Below are 16,599 nucleotides of genomic sequence, written 5' to 3'. Positions count from 1 at the left end.
TTCCTGGTGTTGAGGTGAAAAATAAAAATTTCCTTTAACAAAGGAAGCATTGATTGCTTCAGTCCCTGCCATCTTCACAAGCCGGTATGTAACCAAGCCAAAATGGCCAACTGTGCTGTGGTTCTTTCCTTTAACTGAAGATTTACCGGCATAAAACAAACTGTAGCAAATTGCATTGCAGTAAAGTGTGGGAGGTAATTTTATGCCTGTGGTTACACATAACTTCTTTAAAAAGGCAGCCTTTTCTAGAAAACATTATAAACAACTTTCTGGGTGAAATTAACTGGATGTGCCTGGAACACTGGTAAAGAGCCTCGCCATGTTGCTCTGTTTTGAATTACTCTGATATAATCTGAAATAGGAAAAGAAACTGGCAAAATTTCAAAACCAGTCAGCTTTGATACTAGGCTTGAGTAGCTCATTTACAACAACAGCTTGTCCAGATATCTTTGCAACAGAAAGAGACAGTTGGAGTATATGATAATAGAGGCTATCACAGTTTTTGCTACCAAACCTAAAAGTAGCTCCATTTATTGTGTTTCAAATAAGTCTTTATCTTTCTTCTGTTTGGCTGTTTTCTGGCAAGATCACAGGATTCTGGTTCCATAATTTTAGGCCTATTGAATGCAATCCTGTTTTCAGCATAAAGTAACAATGTTTAATGTATAGAATGCATAAACCCAGTGCAGGAGGCAGTGTCTTCAGCAGACAACTATTTAATGATACTGTTGCATTTAAGATGGATGTCTAAGTTTGCTGAGAGTGCGTTTGTTTAACAAACTATCTGTGTTATAACAGTATTTTGAAACATTGCTTGGTTTTTCAGACACCTGAGATGAACTCTGTTGCCACATCCCCTATTAAGCCTGTTCAAGAGGAACAATCACTGACCCCTCCTGGAAAGGTCATCACCATCAGCACCAGGAGTCCAGGTTGTTCCCGCAATCAGTCCACTCTTCGCAACAAGACCTTTTCTCCCAGTGCTGCTTCCAGCTCCTCAGGTGAGCTACTTTGAGAAACATGAACAGATCAGAGCATTATGGTCCAATGTGTAGTTAGGAGGAGGTATCAAATGGGGTTTTCAAGGGGTCTGGCCATAGGGGTTCATTATTATTTAATATTTTCATTAATGATTTGGACAGTGGATTTGAGTGCACAGTTAGCAAATTTGTGGATGACACCAAGGTTAGATGGAGTTGCAGACACTCTGGAGGGTAGGGCTAGGATCCAGTATCCCCTGGACCAGCTGTAGGAACGATCTGAAATCAACTAGATGAAATTCAGCAAGAACAGGTGCAAAGTCCTGCAGTTGCAACAGAATAGTTTCATGGACAAATAGAAACTGGGGAATGATAGACTAGGCTGCAGTACTGTAGAGAAGGACTTGGGATAAAATTAAGTCAAATTGGGAGTTACAGTGCACCATAAGCTAAATATGTGTGCTCTTGTTGCGCAAAAAAAAAAAAGCCAATGGCACATTGGGTTGTATTAATAGGAGGGTCTTTTGCAAATCAAGGGAAGTGATTCTTCTGCTACATTTGACACTGGTGAGGCCACAGCTGGAGTACTGTATCCAGTTTTGGGCCCCACACTTCAAAACAAATTAGAAAGTGACAAGTATAGAGCTATAAAAATAAGGGGCCTAAGAGTCAAGATTTATGAGGAAAGGCTGAAAAAAAACTAGGGTTATTTAGTCATGGAAGGAGAAGACTGAGGGGGATTTGATAATCACCTTTCAGTTACTTGAAGGCTATTACAGAGAGGATGGAGATGGGCTTTTTTCCATGACCATAGGGGACAGAACTAGGAGCAATTGCCTTGAACTTCAGTAGGGAAAAATTAGGTTAGAAATTGGGAGAGAATGACTATGAGGGTGGTTAAGCATTGAAATGGGCTACCTAGAGAAATTGTGGAATCTCCATCCTTAGACATTTTCAAGAGCCAGTTAGACGCACTTGGCTGGGATGGTTTAATAAGATGATCCTGCCTTGAGCAGGGGTCTGAATTAGATGACCTTGGGTGCATCTGCACGTGCCAATCTAAGGTGCTGTACCCCAATTTAAGGTCACTAAGGGCACGTATCTACACGTGTGCAACCTTAATGTGCCTTAAAAATGGTGATTTTAGGTTATTCATGCCTAAATTTGATACCTGCAAAAGCAGGTATCAGATTTAGGTGCAAATAGCTAAAGTGCATTAACGCATGTGTAAAGGAGAAAATGAATGGCTGTCAGCTTGTGCACTGTTCTCTAGCTCTGTGGCTTCAATGATGACCTTCCTCAGAGCTGGCAACCCAGCACCTTCAGAGCCACACTGATTGGCCCCTAAGGGTGCTGCTCCAGGGCCATCTTCTCTGTACTATGTTATTTTGATTTTATAGCTCAGGAGTGTGTGAGGGAATCTGACTTTTAAAATCAGAGCAATACAAGTAAAAGATTAGTTTTAGGAATGTTTTTTGTTAAATGAAAAGAAAAATGTGGATATAGGCATGGAGGAAAGAGGAGTAGGAGCAACAGCACTTGTTCACTTAGGTTGAACTTCCTTGAAATAAAATCAAACCTCCTGTGTTCTGCACAGATTGATTTTGATTGGGCTGGGCTTGATGCTTCCACAATGTCTTTGAAGCCTTTAGACAGGTCTATAGGTAGGAGTGGGAAGAAGCAATGAGAAACATCAAAAGCAGTTCATTGTAGATCCGCTCCTTAAAAATTAAATGGGTGCCTGCTCCTGTATAGCATCATGTTTACACATCAGGATGGAGCTATCTTTTTAAAAGCATGTGTAATATATATTTGTTAACTGCAACATGTAGAGATGCAGAGCCACTTGAGCATGAAGGTTTTCACTAAGGTGAAAAGCAGCCTTTAATGCAGCAGATCCCAATCTTTTGGTTCACAACCCCACTCCAATCCTTATGACCCAACTTCCAGGTGGCTTGTGACTGCATATGACCCCCACTTCCAATCTGTGCCCATCTGAGGTAATTACATGTCACGGGGACTTGTTAGGTTTGGAACAACTGTCTTATAAAAGAAAGTGAAAAATTGTCAAACTGAAGCTCTTAATGGTAACGCTAATAACAGTGAATGGTATCTGTGTGTGCTTGGAATTTAATTCCAGATAATAAATAAAAGAGACATTTCCAGTGTTCTGGATTGTAACTTTGTTAGCATACAGTTACCATAAAAGCGAATTACATTTCACACGCACAGTGCTGTTTTCTGCCTCTGCTGCTGGAAAGCAAATGGTCATTATTTTTTAAATGAGCTTTCTATTTTTACAGCACTTTTTCTTTCTTTCTTCTGTCATTTTATATAAAAGCTAAATTAATTTAGCTGTTCCTATAGAAATTAAAAACCAAAATCTAGCTTACGCACACATCAGAGGAACTGAAAGTTATGGGTAACTGACAGTTTCAAAGCATCCAGCAAAGAAGGCTTGGAGGAAAGGTGGGAGGAAAAAGGGGGTAATAATTTAACTAGATTTTGTAATCCCAACTATTTCTATTGTTCTAAATCCTCTTAGTTTAGACCACGGGTGGAAAAATGTGACCCATGGGCCAGATGCGACCTGCCAGATCATTTTATCAAGCCCGCAGGGCCCCTAAAAAATTTAGAAAATAAATACTTATCTGCCCCTGACTGCCTGTCAATGTAGCCCTCAATGGCTTGCCAAAACTCAGTAAGCGGCCCTCCACCCAAAATAGTTGCCCGCCCTTGCTCTAGATTTATGATGCCCTATTATTGCTTTATGTAAGAAAATATCTTCTGCTTTCAACAATTCTAATTAACTCCCAATGAATATTGGTATCTAGCAGCATCAGAAACTTTGCAGGATTTTCAATCCTGGCTTGGCACCTGAATCACTAAACAGTGCGCAGGGAGGATCTAATGTCTTGTTCACTGAATGCAGGCAGTTACCCTTCTGCCAGTGGCCTGCTGTGTGATCATGGCCAGTCACAATATGTTGATTTTTTTTTTTTTTTTAAAGGTCATATTCATTTTGATGGAAATTGTTTCCTCAGTAGTTGTTTAGAATCTTAGGTGGTTTTCACAAGTGTGTTAAAGGAGCTGAGTAACAAGCTGGTTGGTGCTGGTGCTGCTGGGTGCTGATCTCTTGAAACATGCCTGTAGATTACATTCTTTTCTGTCTGCTTCCTTAGCGGCACAATAGGGAAATGTACAGTTGTAAGGTTAGGTAAGAGCTAATGTTCTTTAAAGCACTCTGAATAAAATGCTATGAGTTCCCTTAGGCAGACAAGGTTCTTTGGGTAGATGTGATATCTTTTATTAGACCAACAAAATAGTTGGAAAAATTCTTCTTTACAAGCTTTTGGGTACAAACACCCTTCTTCAAGCATAGGGAGAGTCTGCTGGTTGTTCTCTTATGGACCTAATTTTAAATGTATATCAATTTCTGTAGAATAAAGGCACGCTTCCTACATTGTCATTATAAGTAGCAGTGCTGGGTTTTATCCTCTATGGTTTTAAAACTGATTGGATGCCTGGAATGTGTGTTGTTACAAATGGTATTTAATTTTCTGGAAATTAAATATAAATGGAAGATACCTCATGGAACCTTTTTTCAATATGTAAAAAACATATTACCAAAACTTCTATTTTTAGATATTATGCTAGGGTATTTCTGAACTGAGTACTACCCTATTAATTCATAACCATCAGAATCTTATATTGGGATTGTATCTTTTTTTATTTTGTTTAATTTTTCACCAAATGTAGTAACAGTCCAGACCAAACCCACCCCGCACAGTATTAATTCCTCAACATTGAGCCCCCATGTTTGCATTATATTCTTCCTAACCAAAAGAGTGCATCAGACGCGTACACTTGTCATTTGGGGAAGGAAATCTGTTATTTTGGCAGCTCTAGAAGATAATGATATTGGTGTAGCCAAATGGAACTTGACAGTTTTTATATTTGTGTTGCTTTGGATCTCAAAGCAAGTGAACAGGTCACAGTATCCCCCTGGAATAGGTAAGCAGTCCCTGGAAAAATGAGGAGTAGAAAAATGTTATAACTTGCTCAAGATTAGACAGTAAGTCAGCGGTGGAACTAGGAATAGCACCCAGGACTCCAGCTCTGTTCTGTCATTCATCTACTAAATATTAAACTCCCATAATTTTGTATTTAATTAAATGGCTGTCTAAATTTTCCAGGTTTGAGAAACCCTCCTAGACCTCTTTTGGTGGCTGGTCCTTCAAGTTCTGGAAGTGCTGATGCAGATGGTGGGCTCTTTGCTGTCCCCACAACTCTACCACCCAACAGTCGACACGGAAAGCTGTTCTTGCCCAGTAAGGAAGCAGAACTTACCTTCCGACAGCACTTGGACACGATCAGTGTAAGTGAGATGGTGAAAGGAAAAGCAACTCCCCAGAAGGATTAAATCCATTTGGTTTAAAAAACGGCTGATTCTAGGTAGTCCTCTTGGTGTTTCCTGCTCTCTTCTTGTGGCACCTCATTTTTTAGACCCTTCTTTTATTGTACTAGGGTTCTCTTAAGTTTGTTATCCAGCATTAGAAAGGTAGCTTAGTGCATGGGAGAAGTCAGAGTGGGTGATCTTCTAGACCAGAGATATCAAATGTATGGCCTATGGGCTGAATCCAGAGTTTCTTGCAGCCTGGACCACCCACCTCCATAGGTTGGATTTGGTCAGTGGGGTGTGTTGCTGTGGCTGCCAAACCTCTGTAGTGGTAGTAATCCCTGCAGTTTCAGTGCAGCTCTGGAACCCATGGAGTTAATCCTGCTTGCCTTCCTCTTATCAACAAAATCGGAGTTTGTGGTTTTTTCTAGCAAGCAGCAGTGGCATTAAATCCCTGGGTTCTGAAGCCATGCCGAATTAGCAGCTCTGATAGCTGCAGGGATTAATGCTGCCACTGCTCACCAGTCATCTATATGAAGCAGATCCAGTCAGGATTCAGCCTGTGGGGCCCAACAAATTTGCCCCTGGTATAGACTATTTTGGGACTTTACAGCTATTACATGATTGCCAGTGGTTACAGGACACTAAGTTCAGTAACCCAGGTGGTCCCTTTCAGTCCTATGTTCCAATGAATTTTTTTAAAGACAGGCTTTTTTACAAAGTAGTGCCTCTTGAGGTTTTCAGGTGGTGAGGTTACACCAAGTAAAGCTCACCAGCTGTTTGAGCATACACCTGGACATGGAAGTTACACCAGCCAGAGTACAAAGAAAGCATTTGATGGTTTGCTAGTTAATCTGCTCCAGATGAAGTTTAAATATTATTTTCCCATGTGGAGAAACATTTGTTGAGAGCTCATCTTGATCAGATTTTAAAATGTCCAACATGCTTTGACTTATTTACTATTACATAGTTGTTTTGTTGTTTCAATAACTACCAGATACCAAATTATAGTAGATGAATATTTCTGACAAAACAGTGTTACAATAGTGTCCAGAGGCTGCAAATTAAAATAGGACCCTATTGTGCTAGACCCTGTACAAATGCATGACGTGATAGGCCTTGCACCAGGCTTCATTACACTTTAGGTAGGCTGTTGTAAACCAAGCGTAAGAGGAAAAAGAAACAGATAAAAGTTATGTGAATTGTTTGAAGTCATGCAGGATGTCACTGGCAAACATGTCTCCTGATTTCTTCCCTGTCCAATGGACAAAGCTGCCTCTTATGGAAGAGAACTGGGAGGTGAACCTAAAGAGTAAATTTCTGTCTAGTAAGGAAAGTATAATGTGCACAGTTGTATGAAGCTTCCCCTTCATTGCAGTCTGACTTTTACCAGGTTACATTTAGAATGACATAGATTTCCAGGGGCAAGGATTTTTTGAGGTGATATCTTTTAATGGACCAACTGCAAAATACTGTGTAGCAAGTCTCCTATTTTCCCCCCATTGCAGATGCAGTCAGACTTCTTCTTGCCAAAACCAAGGAAATTGCGGAACAGACACCTGCGGAAGCCATTGGTGGTACAGGTCAGAAAAAACAACAACACTGACGTGGCATACATGTCTGTCTTACTGAGTGAATCATCAGTTAGCTTTATAATGACAGGGTCTTCCTGACATCACAATCTAACCTCCCTCCTATGTCCTCTAGAGAAATAGAACAAGAGATTTGGTTTCTTTAATGACCAGCCTAGTTAGGTTTCTTGCATCAGGAACAGCAGCAGCAGTAGCTATATGTTAGGGGTAACTGGGAAAGTTAAAATGTGCTTGTTCTGGAAGAAAGGTTGGAAAGAATGCAGTGTAGAAGTCCCAGGGTAGATTTGTGCCTTTATAGACTAACCATGGACAGAAAGACTACTTCAGTTAGTCTATAAGGTGCAAATATACCCTGCCTTCTACTTGACTTCAGACAAACACAGCTAACAACATCTCTCTGCTGATGAATGGAATGTCCCAGCTGGGAGTTCTGCAGTTTTTCCTCATTGGAGACTTACAGCGTCTGTATGCATTTGCTGTCCTATTATGTCATTCCTTTTTCCAACAGGGTCTTCAGTTTGACTCTGTCATCATGCTGCTGTTTTCTAAATGGCTGTGGAGTTAGGATGGAGACAGATTACACCAGAGAGAAACTCTTTTGGAAAGGGCACTAATGTAAAAGTTAAGCATGGATTTTTCAGAGGGCACTGAAGAAACAAGGTGTCCAACTCCTAGTGGGAGCTTCTTTGGTAGGAACTTATGCCTTCCTTAGGTTGCTCTGAAAAGAAAAATGCAATTGCAAAATTATAGACATTAGCAGGGGGAGAAGCAGCAGATCTGATTGGCAGACAGGTTAAAGTGCAGGAAAGCATCTGAAAAATTAATATAAATGTTGTTGTTAAAACTTTTATAACATTAGTCTGTGAACTGGAACTCCTGAGTCCATGATCTGTTTAAAGGTAGTTTACAGGGGAAAAAAAATGTCATTTAATAGGCTTCATTGAGATGATCTGTCCTGTATAATTCCATCTCTTTAAAACTTCTGAATATGTTTTGCCTTGGCTTACATTGGGTGTTTATACACATGCTTCGGGGGAGGCTCTAATTAAAGCACCTGGAAGAGCACATGTATCACTGTCCCTGCACTGAAAAATGGCAGTGGAGGCACTTTAACTAAAGCTCATTTGTCACCACTTTTCAGCATTGGGATGCTGATACACACGACAGTGGAGTCTGTTGGAGCATAGTAATTAACACATTTCAGCAGACTCAGTGAATCAAGTCTGCTCAAACATGCTGTAATTACAGTGCATTGGAGCAGCCTCCCTGTACATGTATAGGTGCCCATTTTCATTCATGTAATAACAGTGACAGAAAAACAGTCCATACTCAAAGCTGACACTATGATATAGTACTCTTGCAGACTAGGAGACTGCTGTACCAGTATGCAGAAGGAAGCAACTGCAGTTTCACACGTGCTTCTGGAGGTTGTCCAGATGAAAGTTCTGTGCCAAATGGCACTTCTCAGAAAAAGCAGGCAACAGAAGCTTACATCACCTTCCAGACAAACTGAGAAGGCCTTTGTTGTGTCTGACTGATGTTGTCTACCCAGTCATGCCACATTAATATTCACTACTTATTCTGTAAGGTTTCACAACACAAAAGGTGCCATTAGAAAATTGGCATCTACTCCATCTGTTCTGTTCTTATATTTGCTTTGGTCTCCATCTCCCCCACACAGAGAACGCTACTTCCCAGACCATCTGGAAATCCGTCCCAGCATGTATGCTCCTTCTCCATCTTGTCCAACTCTTCCATAACAGGTGAGTCTGCATAGTCTTCATTCTGGCTTACAACTCTCACGTTTTGTTCTGGGTGCTTCTGGGATGAACTAGAAAACATCTTTTAATATGGCTTATGGTGAGGAGTATTGGAAAAATTGTTAAGAGGAAGAAAAAGACCCACAAATGCACTTACCAGACTAGGCAGACAAGGGTTTTTTTGGGTAAAAGTGATATCTTTTATTAGACCAACTAAATAGTTGAAAATGTTCTTTGCAAGCTTTTGGGCACAAACACCCTTGGACCAACACAGCTACAACCAACAACACTTTACCAAATTAGTTGAGTCATTTCTCCCAGGATGACAAGTTTGTGCTGCTTAACAATTTTTAAACTGCTCATAGTTCTAATCATTACTCTTCAGTTCCTCAGTCCCTCCCTGTTTTCAATAATGTAACAGAATTATGGGTGGAAATACTGAGCCAAGGATGATCCTTTTTTTAGAATAATCACTGCTGCCAAGCTTTTACATTGAGCTTTTTTTCTAGTGTTGGGATGGTGCTATGTGCATTCTGTAGTCCATTATTGGGACTATAGAGTGGGTCCACTGTTTGTCTTTCCTCTGGTCTCCTTGAATACAGTGTTGGTGCAAACTAATCCTCATCTCGCCCTACATCTCAAAATCAACCCAAGAACCTCAAGGTTATTTTCATTTTTAAAATATGTTAAAAGCAAGTGCAGTAACAGCATTGCCATTGCATTGCTTGTGGTGAGCTGCTGGTCAGCTTTATTACTGTTTACAGATCCTCATTTCATCACTGCCTCCATTGTCAGATGCCCTGGTTTGGCAACTGTGTGTAGTTTGTGGATACTGTTCCTGTTTAACTGTGTTATGGTGTGTTGTAAGGAAGATATCAGATGTTGGTTACTTTAGAGGCTTATTTAATTTCTCACTTTTTAGGGAGAGGTTCATTTCGGCCAATCCAGTCTTCGCTGACTAAAGCAGCTGTTTCTCGTCCTATTGTGCCCAAGGTTCTTCCAACACAGGCAACAAACCATCTGTCCAGTAAGTGTCCTCTCAAAGATAATGGGAGTCTTTGGGTGCCATATTTTCTAGAACTTTAAGTTACTGGTTTCTTTCATTTGAGTACAAACACTTGATTGTATCTTATTTTTTGTGCATCTACATCAACACTGCACCACAGGAGGAAGAAAGAGATTGCTGTAGGGGAAGGAGTGGAGAGTAATAGTATACTGTAGACTACCATCATGTGCCAGGACCATACCATTACTTGTCATAATACAGATGAATCTGATCCACCTGATTTTTGAGAAGAGATAGGATTCAGAGTTTATGGTTCATGTTCAGCCATGAATCTGTTTGCATGTTGTTCTAAGGGCTTTTGAGACTTCCCATGTCATCGAATCTTATAAACAAGCAGTGTTCTACCAAAGTAGGATTTGACATAAAAGGAGAAGAGGTGACATGCTACTTATCTCTTCGTTGCTTTCTTTTTTAACTGAACCTCATCAGAAAAGAAAAGAGCCTTAATTAAAAGAGTTGGTAAAGTGAGGATAAATAATAAGTAACACCACTTCACTCTGTGAACAGCTGGCTTGGGAATTCCCTGTCACAGGAAGGCAGTATAGTGTTTAATTGGAGTGAAAAAAGTTGGATAAACTTAACGCTAAATGCTTTATGTAAGCTTAGATGCAGAACAAAGTCCTAGTTTTCAGAGCATAAGTTGATTAGTTTATGCAGAAATCTGTCCCCACACAAGGCTATGGAGGTGGTAAGTATCTTATGGACATTTCTTGCAACAGCAATACTGAACCTGGGTTGCTGCCAGAAACCTAAAAATAGATACGATAGTGTTGTGTTGATTTCATACCACTTCTCTCAAATGTAGGCAGTTTCCAGAATTTACATAATCAACCATATTAGTGCAAAGTTAGAATCATATAGACCAGTGGATTATGCATTGACCTGTAAATGCAACAAAAAGCATTTCTTAAAGAAAAAAAGAGACTCTTCAAACTCCACTGGAAAAATAGTACAGTGACATAGGAGAATTGAGGAAGAGTGGAATATGGACAAACATTGGATAAAAAGGCTGTTTTTAAATAGGGATAATTTGTATTTCTGTAGGACTGGATCAGATTTGCAAATTCTGTATATCTACTTATGTTAGGACCTGCTACCTGCCTTAATTTTTTTTCTAAATAACTCAGAGAAGGAATCAAGATTAGTAATCAGTAGAAGAAAAGCCCTCTAACCATTTTTTCTGTTTTACTGAAGGTGCTATTGATTTGGCAGCAAAAAGTGCTGGTATTATCCCTGGCAGCCCTTTGCCTGTCCTAGATGCAGAAGGTTTATCAGGTGTGTCTCCACTGTCACCGGATGGAGTACCCACTGTAATCACAGGCCAAGAGTCATCAGTAGCACATCAGAATGGGGTCTCCATCACTGCAGCAGAGGTATGTATCTCTTTACACAGGCTTTTCAGATCATTCAGCATCTCATTCTTGGCATGTAAGAATCCATTTTATTTATGACACTGCATAATAGGGGCCTGTTGGATGGATGCATTTTCCAAGACAGATCCAGACCATGATGTACACAGAGCATACTTTTTTTTTTATATCGGTTTTGGGAAAAATTAGAGCCATCACTTCCAGGGTGTTTCTTCTGAAGTGGTCAGGTAGTCAGTGGGTCTCAGGGTGTGTGCATTCTGTTTTGAACTCCAGCATCCTGCTGCAGAATAATTTATAACTGGGAGCTGCAATACCCTTCAACTGCTTTCTGTACATAAAAATCAGCAGTTGTCACCATCCCAGGGAAATGGTGGGGAGAGAGGGGCCCATTATAAAAGGAAGGTGAAGTGGGCAAAGTGTGGCAGAGGAGATACTAGGATGCACATAGGCCCTGCTGGGTTTGCAGGAGATGTTTAAGTTTCATACAGTTCCTGTTGTATTTCTAGGGTTCGAGCAGTGGGTGTCGGGTTCCTTTTATCAGTTTGCCCACACAGCATGAACAGGAGGCAGTCCCTGATGGCTTCCAGGTAGAGTATGAGCACAAAGACCAGCTGTGTGAAGTTTGAAATATGGGTGTTCTTTATACAAGTGCTTAGGCATTCCAGCCCTGTTCTCTTTTCACCATACCTGCATTTTTTTAACCAGTCTGATAGAAATAGCTTGTATGGCATGTCCTACAGTTGTCAGGGTAATTGTCTGCTATTATTATTACTGTGCTGGAATGGAGGTTTCATAGGCTGCTGTCAAGAACTTCCTAAATGTTTTTTTTTATCCTATTCCATGAAAGAGTAATGTTTAACTGACAAGCTCTAATCTCTGAAGAGCAATCTGAGATCTTGTTTAATGCTGCATTGATTGTGTGGCAGAAAAGCTAGCAGACAAGTATCTTTGTTATACCCATGCATTCTGAATGCTAGAAAAAAAGTAGATTCCAGGAACTGGAAGTTACGAACTATGGCATTCCAGTCATCGGGCAGCATCGTAGGAGGAACATTACCCAAGAGGGTGGGGTAGGTAACAGTACCAGCTGTATCACCAGTATCATCATAGAAACACCTTCCCTTTGTGCTAGATATAATAAAAGTTAGGAACAGCTACCCCTAACTTTTACATGCCTGCCCCTGGAGTGGAATCCAGAGGTGCCTCAGAATGGAATTGACAGTAGTCAGCATGCTACTGCCTAAAGTTAATTCAGTCTGCATATAGTTGCATCAGGCCAGCCAAGAGAACATATGGAGCACAGGCTGAAAGATGGAGAGTTTCTACTGAAGCTGTGACACTGTGCAGTAACGAACTTTTGATTGATTAGACCAGAGAACGCGAGAGCAAGCAAGAGTTTTTATCCTGGTCATCGCGGTACTTAACAACAACTTTCCACTTGTTGGATTTTTCTTGTACCACAGGACTAATTCCATATTTTGTTACTAATGCAGTCTTGTGAGCAAGGAGTGCATCTCGGGGTTTCTTGGAAAAGCTGCCCTTAATCCATGGGTTTAGTTGTAAAGGAAAATAAGTCTTACCAAATTGGGTGTGAGATTTGAACCAGCTACAAATGTTGTGGCTGACGAAGCCTGATAGAACAAGGTTGCTCAACTTCTGGCCTGTGGGCTAAATTTGGCAGGGGAGCTATGGCCATGGTCCCCCCACCCTGCCAAATTTTCCCAAGCCCCGTGTGGTGGGCCTGGCTGGACAGCAATGCCTTCCCCTGTGGGGTCAGGCCACAATCCCTCCCCCTGCTCCTGGATCTAAGCCAAGTCACGCCCCCTTCCCTCTCCATGAGGCCAGATCAAGCACTTTTCTCCTGTGAGGCTGTGTTGGGGCTGGCCTCCTCTCTGCCCCCCTCTATGCAACCAGGTGGTGCCTGCTGTGCCCACCCAGGTGCTGAACTGAGAACAAACAATAGCTAGATCCAGCCCACAGATGGACCAGGCACTGCCAATCCATCCCATCAGGCAAAAAGGTTGAGCACCACTGTGATAGAAGATTCACATTCTAATTATGGTTCCGTAGATTAATGGGACTCCCTATATTAAGTATTTGAAAAAGCTTTTAGGCAAAATTAATTGCCTTGAGTATGCTGTTTAGGGAACATGGTCTGAGGAATGGGTGTGTCTTTTTGTATTATCAGTATGTGTTCAGAACATAAAACCTCTAGACTGTGAAGAAATGAATGTCATCACATGGATGGACTGGTGGAAGAAGATCAGTGCTAGGAATCTTTCTACTTATTTTTTATCCTGTTTACATTGCGTTTACATTGCATTTACCTGTTCTTCCAGTCCAGTGCTCACTCCCTATGTTGTAATTTTAAGCGTGTCCAAATCCTTCACAAACTTGTGACCAGTCTATTCTGTCTCTTACAACAGAGCACATCAGTACTATCTCTGTCAGAACTGTCCAAGACACCTCTTCAGAATGGTCTCTCTACTCCTCCACTTCCTCCATCAGAGGCCTCCAGTACCCGTCTGTCCCCTCCCAACGTCTCTGCTCTGTTGGATATCTCTTTGCCTGGACCACCCGAGGATGTGCTTTCTCAGGGAGAGCCTGCTACTCAAATTAGTGATTCTATAATCGAAATAGCTATCAGCTCTGGTCAATACAGTAAGTCTAACTCCAGTTAAATTATTCTCATAACTAAAGTTAGAAAAATCACTAACAACACATTCTAAATGTCAGCATATAACCCTTGCCAGAAAGAAATGATATCCCTTGGGAAGTCAGCTGTTTTCTTTTCCAATGGATGTAGCAAGCGTGGCAAGCTGCCTAACCTTTTTACCTGCAAAGGAAAATCTTGATATGGCTGGAGCTACAGAACAAAACTTGCAGGATGTGCATGTGCCGGAGTCAGTGATCTGTAGCTAATGCCTCAGCATTAAACAATTTGTGAATGACTTCTAAGAATAAATAATAAGCAAGAACTGAAGAAAATCCAAACTAGAATCTCTAACTATATTTCTCTTTCTTCAGTAACTGCATTTTAGCTGTGCAAGAGCCACATGCAGTTCTCATCACTGTAATGTCTGAGCTACTTGGAGTAGTATATTAAGCAGCATGCCTACATCTCTGTCATGTTTTCATTTTCTCCTCGTGGGGAGAAGTGTTACCATGGAGTCTGTTTGTGCATGTTAAATTCCATGTATTTAAATTAAAACCATTAATGGCTTTGACGGAGAGGTTTGTTAGCACTTTAAACTTAACACACCTTTCATCAGTATTACCCTTCTGTAGCCTAGTAATTGTTAGGGATGAGAGCACCAAATTCTTTTCTGTCCTGGGGACTCCTGTAAACTTGTAGACATGCATGAAGATAATATATGGCCCTTAAATTAGATTTTTTTTCCACAGATCTTCAGTATTCTAGGCCTTTCCTTCATTAAATGGTATGGCCTGTGGGCTTTCCTTTCCAAAACGTCCACTCTTAAAGTGATGCGACTTTTTCCTACTTGTGTAGGCTATCTTGATTGGCCAAGATCTAGGTGCTTAAAATGTATATGTATCATTTTACTGATCTCTCCTTACTTATAAGTAGTGTTTGAAGGGCAGCATTGCATAATGAGTTTATATGCAAGGCACATCTCTAAAATAACTACGCTAGTGAAGGAACACATTCCCCATTTTACTCATGGGAAAAACCACTTGTCTCAGTTTAAGTGAAGTTCTGCTTTAAAATGTGACTCTAAAATACTGTTGTGGTTGCCTGTTTGTGTTAGTGTTTCCTGATAAAATATTTTAGGTACCTTAGCAGAAAGAATGCATCTTGTCATGGCTGTGAATTCACCTTAGAGTCCAAATATTGAACTGTGTATTTTCCTTCTCACTTATCACATCTCCACAAGCTGTGTGTAGCTGGGGTTGCACTTTTTGACATACTGCACTGTTAGTATCTTTGGAAGATGCAGGGGAAAAAAACTCACTTCCCAGGGTTAGTTTGCAGGACACAGTTACAAACAGTCTTCTGCTCATAAGCTGAGCAAATCTTGATTTAGAAGCAGTAATGTGTAATGAATGTGGACCTCCAGAACATTAGTTTAGTGCCTCATCGGTACAAATGCCGTTTTTAATCTGACTTGCCTAAGGTCCCAGCTAAGTTGGGGCCAAAGGCTGAAAGTCAGACTTTGGTAAGCTACCAGAAGTCTTTGTCGCCTTATAACCCCATGCATGTTTGTGAGATTTAGCAGAGGAATGAATTGGGAGATCTAACCACCCAAGTTGGAAATGTCAGCACTTGTTGGGACCTTGGGAACACAGCTGTTAAACAACTTATTGAAACCTCTCTGTTCAATGAATGTTCATCAGCACAAGTATGCAATCAGCTCCACTCTTTTAGTTTTGCAGTTCCCCTTTAAACTATATAATTATCTCCAAGTTGTGTATTAGATTGAGCAAGTACATTGCTCATTCAAACCCAAGGCCCTTGTACCTAAAGGTTTAAGCTGTTAAATATTTTTCTTTACACTCAAAAGAAACCCTGTTGACCCAGGCTTTTAAAACATACCCTTCTTTTTAAACCAAAGAAGCTGCTTTCATTCTGAGTAGCAAAGTAGTCTTTAATAGCCACTGACTGTCCCTGCTATACATCAGGACCCTTCTCTAATGGGCCATTAGGAGAGGTTTGACATCGTTGTTTGGCAGTCACTAAGGGACCAAATCTCTTCATCTACACTTAAAGCAACCCACCATAAGAGAACCAATTCTAAGTATTCTTCGTAATGTATATAACTTCAAACAGTCTTTTACCCTGTGGTAATGTGTCTCTTACCCAACTGAGTAGTGATCTTCTAGAGTAGTGATTCTCAACCAGGGTTCTGCAATGCCCCAGGGTGCCTTGAGATCCATTCAGGGGTGCCATGGAGGGCCATACATAGGTAGAAGTGTTGTTAGGTGTGGAAACATGATTCACAAGATAAATCCAGAGATTTCAAATAGGAATCCTTAGTTAAGAGCATTCTTACCTGCTGTGGACTTTCTGAGTTCTTTGCAACAAATGAATTGCTCTAGTTTTTTGTGGGTTTTTTGTTTTGTTTTGTTGTTTTTTTGTAGTAAAAAGAATAAGGAAAAGCTCAGGGCTGGCATTTTCTGAGGGGTGCTTGGAATCTAAAAAGGTTGAGAAGCACTGTTCTAGAGGTTTTGTATTTGCAGTGTTTACAGTTTCCTTAAATGAGCCTGGATAGGAGTTCAGCTTATTTCCCTTTGTCACAAGAATCTTGCCATAGCTGGTCCAGGAATGAGGACCAGGTCATTCAGATCCCACTCTCCTTACTCAGCATCTTCCCTCTGGACATTAAAGGTCCTAGGACTGTATAGTGAAAACTAAGTTTGTCCTGTAGCTTTACAATATTGACTCAGTCTTATCCCTGGCTTTCTCTTACAGG

At 40.8% G+C, this 16,599-nt stretch overlaps 1 protein-coding gene across 8 annotated transcripts in view; it reads left to right on the top strand.

Annotated features, from left to right (window-relative positions):
- The window catches only part of CRAMP1 (cramped chromatin regulator homolog 1), a 61,694-nt gene that overhangs the window by 38,462 nt on the left and 6,633 nt on the right, over positions 1–16,599 (top strand). For 7 of the 8 annotated variants that reach the window (XM_014520213.2, XM_025204150.1, XM_014520211.2 and 4 more), the window contains 9 exons: positions 827–1,001; positions 5,177–5,358; positions 6,888–6,962; positions 8,653–8,734; positions 9,654–9,758; positions 10,992–11,170; positions 11,674–11,754; positions 13,594–13,832; positions 15,474–15,481. In XM_014520213.2, the coding sequence (XP_014375699.1) occupies positions 827–1,001; positions 5,177–5,358; positions 6,888–6,962; positions 8,653–8,734; positions 9,654–9,758; positions 10,992–11,170; positions 11,674–11,754; positions 13,594–13,832; positions 15,474–15,481 (1,126 nt within the window). The remainder of the gene's footprint in view (positions 1–826; positions 1,002–5,176; positions 5,359–6,887; positions 6,963–8,652; positions 8,735–9,653; positions 9,759–10,991; positions 11,171–11,673; positions 11,755–13,593; positions 13,833–15,473; positions 15,482–16,599) is intronic. The other variant, XM_025204125.1, reaches the window with a different exon arrangement.

The sequence above is a fragment of the Alligator sinensis genome, unplaced genomic scaffold, assembly GCF_000455745.1.
Source record: "Alligator sinensis unplaced genomic scaffold, ASM45574v1 scaffold404_1, whole genome shotgun sequence".
Classification (NCBI taxonomy): Eukaryota; Metazoa; Chordata; order Crocodylia; family Alligatoridae; genus Alligator; species Alligator sinensis.
Note: the sequence above shows the minus strand (reverse complement) of the source record. Positions and strands in the feature narration are given on the sequence as shown.